This window comes from Vitis riparia, chromosome 6, assembly GCF_004353265.1.
Source record: "Vitis riparia cultivar Riparia Gloire de Montpellier isolate 1030 chromosome 6, EGFV_Vit.rip_1.0, whole genome shotgun sequence".
Taxonomy (NCBI): Eukaryota; Viridiplantae; Streptophyta; class Magnoliopsida; order Vitales; family Vitaceae; genus Vitis; species Vitis riparia.
This window is the reverse complement of record NC_048436.1, coordinates 14,678,226-14,683,157: the sequence shown is the minus strand read 5'-3', so window position 1 is coordinate 14,683,157 and position 4,932 is coordinate 14,678,226. Positions and strand designations below refer to the sequence as shown.

General features: G+C 38.0%; 2 protein-coding genes across 2 annotated transcripts; both read left to right on the top strand.

Moving 5' to 3' along the window:
- The first annotated feature begins 360 nt into the window (after window positions 1-360).
- On the top strand, window positions 361-1,759 carry LOC117917019 (UDP-glycosyltransferase 87A2-like). Its single transcript, XM_034833252.1, has 2 exons — window positions 361-439; window positions 1,122-1,759. Exons 1-2 carry the CDS (start codon window positions 361-363, stop codon window positions 1,757-1,759), a joined length of 717 nt encoding a protein of 238 aa, XP_034689143.1.
- Window positions 1,760-2,634: 875 nt separating this feature from the next.
- On the top strand, window positions 2,635-4,481 carry LOC117915960 (UDP-glycosyltransferase 87A1-like). Its single transcript, XM_034831733.1, has 2 exons — window positions 2,635-3,192; window positions 3,433-4,481. Exons 1-2 carry the CDS (start codon window positions 2,712-2,714, stop codon window positions 4,308-4,310), a joined length of 1,359 nt encoding a protein of 452 aa, XP_034687624.1. The 5' UTR covers window positions 2,635-2,711; the 3' UTR covers window positions 4,311-4,481.
- Window positions 4,482-4,932: the final 451 nt, after the last annotated feature.

Below are 4,932 nucleotides of genomic sequence, written 5' to 3'. Positions count from 1 at the left end.
AACGAACAGAAAACAAATACTGTAAGAGGTGAATAGCTTAGTCATGAACTATTGTTAGATATGTGAGTCTATATCTTAACAGAAATGACATACTCATAACCTTCATCGCCACGGAGAAGTTGTTCGGGGCTGGTTAACATCAGAGTCCACACTATTCCGGACTTGACCCCGTCTGAGCAAGATCTTGCTTCTGACTTGCCAGGGTTCGTCGAAGCTGTCTTGATGAGGATGGAAGATCTGTTAGAGTGACCCCTGGATGGGCTTGAGCCGCCGGTGATATCCATCTTAGCTGATACCTTTTTGTTCTAGGCTATCAGGGTTAGGAATCGTAGGAACATTTCGGTGGTTTCGTTCTGGGCGATGTCAGCGGCAGTGTTTTCCATGTTCCACCACTTCGATCTTCTTGTGCAGAACTGGCATCATCCCATTGATGTATCAGGTGTGAGTAAACTATTGAACGGAGAGGAAACTCTGAAACAATCTTTTTTGTTTTTCATTTTTTTAAAGAAACAATTTTTTTTTTAAGCATATTTTTATTTTTATACTATATTAAAAAATTATTTTTTGAGCCACTCTCTTACTATTTTGTTTTAGGAAGCAAGTATAAAAGACCTTACTAATTACTATCTTGAAAGGTATCTCAAAGCATGGAAGAATCCAAACTAATCAAACATGCTTTAAATAAAAAACAGTTTTTGAACTCATAGAAAATATATTTGGAATTTTTTTATTAAAAATAATTTTTTGAGAAATTGTTTTGAATATAGGATATGATTTTGATCACACGAGACATTTTCAATTAATTTTTTTATATAATATTTTAAATAATAATTGAAAATATGTAGAATATTTTAGGAATTTTTATTACGTGTACATGTTCATGGCATCCTTATGAGAATAATTTAAAAAGCTATTTTCGAAAGTCTTCTTGGGTTGATAGACGTATTTCCCTTGGGCAAGTCTCCTTCTTTACGGTTGCATTGTTTGATAGAAAGGGGAGAAGAGCGTGTGGACTACATCCCCGACTTTCTTCAACCCGCATGGCAGACTTCTCAGCATTACTTCACAATCACAACCAAGTCTTGGCTAGAACTTACAGTCATTTTTATGGTTGCCCAAAGCTCAATCTCTTCTCCTTTCTTCCGTCTATGAGTTAGAAACCCCAGTCATCGACGCTCTAAAATCAATGTTCTCATTCCTCATCCATCCCATTGGCCCTGCAATACCTTACTTCAATCTCGGAGACAGTTCCTCCACAGCCACAACTTCTCATGACCTCAACTACTTCCGATGGCTAGACTTCCAGCTCAGTAGTTCGGCCCTGTACATATCCTTGGGAAGTGTTCTCTCAGTTTCGACGGCACGGACGAAAGAACTTGCAGCTGTGTTGCGTGTCAGCGGCGTTCGGTTTTTGTGGGTGGCGCGTGGAGAGACTACACAGCATAGAGAAATGTGTGGGGAGATGGGGTTGGTGGTGCCTTGGTGTGATCAATTGAAGGTGCTGTCGCATTCTTCTGTAGGGGGTCCTGACGCATTGTGGGTGGAACTCCATTGTTTAAGGCATTTTTTGTGGGATGCCTTTTCTGTCTTTTCCTGTGGAATTAATCAAGTTTCAAACAGTAAGGCAGCTGTGGAGGATTGGAAGATTGGATGGAGGGTGAGGAGAGAGGAGGGAGTGGAAACTTTGGTGACAAGAGAGGAAATTGTTGAGCTTGTGCGGAGATTTATGGACTTGGAAAGCGAAGAAGGAAGGAAATGAGGAGAGGAGCAAGAGAAGTACAGGAGATTTGTCAACGAACCACTGCCGAAGGTGAATCCTGCCAAACCAGCATGGATGCTTTTGTTAGAGACGTAGTAGTCACATAACACAATTTCATATATATATATATATATATATATATATATATATAAAGCAAAAGTTTTAACTGATTCTTGGTATTTTATTATTATTCAAAAGATCCTATATTTTAGGTATTAAATTATATTTAGCTAAAATTTTTAATTTGTTAATTCTTCCTTAATAATTAGAGAGTTAAAAGATAAATCAATCGTGCAAGACACAATATGAAAAACCCTATACAAACGTAAAAATTACGGGGCAAAAACCATAAAGTTTAATTTATGATTTAAAAAAAAGTATTCAAAATGCATGATATTCCTAGATTTTACTACCAATGCAAGACATAGTAATCTAGGAAAGTGTAAATCAAAATAAATGCGTGAAACAAAATTATTATAATATTTGTGTAAAAGTACAACGAAGATATTTAATTTATGTTTAAAAATAACTTATTTTAAGAATAAATTATGAAAAAAGCTAATTTATAAATAATAATAATAATAATAATAATAAAGCTTATTCTTTGAGTTAAAAATCTGTTTTCAACCAGAGTTTTCAAATAGGATCTTTGTTTCTAAATTTAAAAAACAATAATCGGAATAGAGACAAGCGAATGGAGGCGGTGCCTGTTGGTCCCATTGTTTTTTTAACATCCATGAAACGATGAAGACATGCTTACGATAGAAACGTGGATGACTGGATATGACGATGCTAGAAAAAAAAAATGATATTAATGAAAATTTATGTAAAAGAAAAATATTTAAATCTTTTGAAGAAATTTTGATGACTTTTTCAAGAAGATAACTATCTTCTTGGCCATGGCTTCTGTATAATGAGATCCTCTAAGACTTGATCGGAGTGAACGGTCTACATGGAGTCCAGCGCCGTCGGTTGCCACGTGGTGGCCATGCCTTTTCCAGGTAGAGGCCACATCAACCCTATGATGAACCTCTGCAAGTTACTAGCTTCCAGAAGAGCTGATATTCTCATCACCTTCATCGTCACCGAGGAGTGGCTCGGCTTCCTCCTCTCCGACAGCAAGCCGCCTAACATCCGATTCGGTTCCATTCCCAACGTCATTCCATCCGAGCTTGCTCGCGGGGCCAACTACCTAGCCTTCCTCGACGCTGTAAGGACGAAGATGGTAGACCCGTTTGAGCAGCTCCTGGCCCGGCTTGAGCCGCCGGTGACTACTATAGTAGCTGATACTCTTCTATTCTGGGCGGTCGATGTGGCGAATCGTAGAAATGTTCCGGTGGCATCGTTTTGGCCGATGTCGGCCGCGGTGTTTTCGGCGTTTCTTCATTTTGATCTTCTGGTTCAAAATCGGCACTTTCCGGTGAATTCCTCAGGTGTGTAATCATCATAAGAGCCTTGTTCTTAGGATTAAAGAATAACCCGAAAATCAATTTTTCAGAGAAGGTTCAGTTGCATCTTTGGATTCAGATCGGACTACAGAATTCATAAAACCCATTTAATATAAGGGTTGAATAGAATCAGATCGAATCAGTTTTAACAAGCGAATCTGAAATTTTTTTAAATTAATTCAGATGGGTACTGAAACTGTCTGTGTTTTCGTGTATTTATTATAGAGAGTGGAGATGAACGAATCGATTACATTCCGGGAATCTCTTCAATTCGCATTGCAGATCTTCCTGGTTCCATATATTGGAACAAGCCATTCTTACCTATGATGTTGGAAGCTCTGTCATGGTTGTCCAAGGCGCAGTACCTTCTGTTAGCTACCATGTATGAGCTTGAAGCCCATGTGGTTGATGTGCTAAAACCAAAATTCCTGTTCCCCATCTACATCGTTGGTCCTCTCATACCTTACTTCAAGCTTGGAGACAACTATATATCAACAAACCAAACTGACCTCCACTACTTAAAATGGCTGGACCTTCAACCTCCTGGTTCTGTCTTGTACATCTCTTTGGGAAGCTACCTTCCAATTTCGACTGCCCAGACGAATGAAATCGCAACTGGGTTGCGCGACAGTGGTGTTCGGTGCTTGTGGGTGGCGCGTGAGGGAATTTGCCGATTCAAAGAGATTTGTGGTGAGATGGGGATGGTGGTGCCTTGGTGTGATCAACTGAGGGTCCTGTCTCACTGGTCGGTGGGTGGGTTTTGGTCACACTGTGGGTGGGGCTCAACCTTTGAAGGTCTTTTTGCGGGTGTTCCTTTTCTTACTTTGCCCATGGCTGCAGATCAACCTTTGAACAGTAAGCTAATTGTGGAAGATTGGAAGATTGGGTGGAGGGTGAAGAGAGAGGTGGGAATGGAAACTATAGCTAAAAGAGATGAAATTGCAGGGCTGGTGAAGAGGTTTATGGACGGGGAAGGGGAAGAGGGTAAAGAAATCAGGAGAAGAGCAAGGGAGCTTCGGGAGATTTGTCGACTAGTAATTAAAAAAGGTGGGTCATCTGATACAAGTCTTGGTGCTTTTGTAAGAGACATTTCCCAATACTAGAGAAAGTATTAATCAAGCAGAGTGATGTATCGTGTCTCCATTGATGAGAAGATGTGAAGCCTGTAACATATTGCATGCACAAGACAAATATTGAGGAGGGCGTTACTTACTTGGGTTCTTTCTTCTCACTGTCTATATTGCCTCTTTCCAAAATGAAGCATTTGCCTCGATGATCTTCATCTAAACACCTGAGAAGAAAGGTTAGCCTTTACCAGCAAAATTCTTATTCTTGGTAACTAAAATTTTATTGGACTAAAAATTTACCCTACAACAATACTTAAAAAAGTAGAGAATATTATAAAACTAAACTCCAAAACCAAGAAATTAAACTTGTTTCATGCTTTGTGGCATTCTTTCTTTTCGTTTTTTCCATAATTCTAAGTTTATGGTTGTTTCCACAAAGTTGAGAAGAAAATGTAAGGAAAAGTAAAAGAAAAGAAAAAGGGAAGAAAAATAAAAAAAAATAGATTTAAGATTACTAAATTATTTTTATATACTATTTAAGAAAAATTCACTTATTTAACTTTTTTATATAAATATTAGATAATTTAAAATTTTACAAATTTCTTAATAATTTTAATTATATTTTATTTTCTTTCTTATTTCCGCATTTTTCATAATA

Coding starts and splice junctions, on each gene's coding strand:
- LOC117917019 (XM_034833252.1), top strand. CDS start 361: ATGTCAGCGGCAGTGTTTTCCATGTTCCACCACTTCGATCTTCTTGTG. Junction 440..1,121: donor TCATCCCATTGATGTATCAG/GTGTGAGTAAAC, acceptor GGTTGCCCAAAG/CTCAATCTCTTCTCCTTTCT.
- LOC117915960 (XM_034831733.1), top strand. CDS start 2,712: ATGGAGTCCAGCGCCGTCGGTTGCCACGTGGTGGCCATGCCTTTTCCA. Junction 3,193..3,432: donor CTTTCCGGTGAATTCCTCAG/GTGTGTAATCAT, acceptor TATTTATTATAG/AGAGTGGAGATGAACGAATC.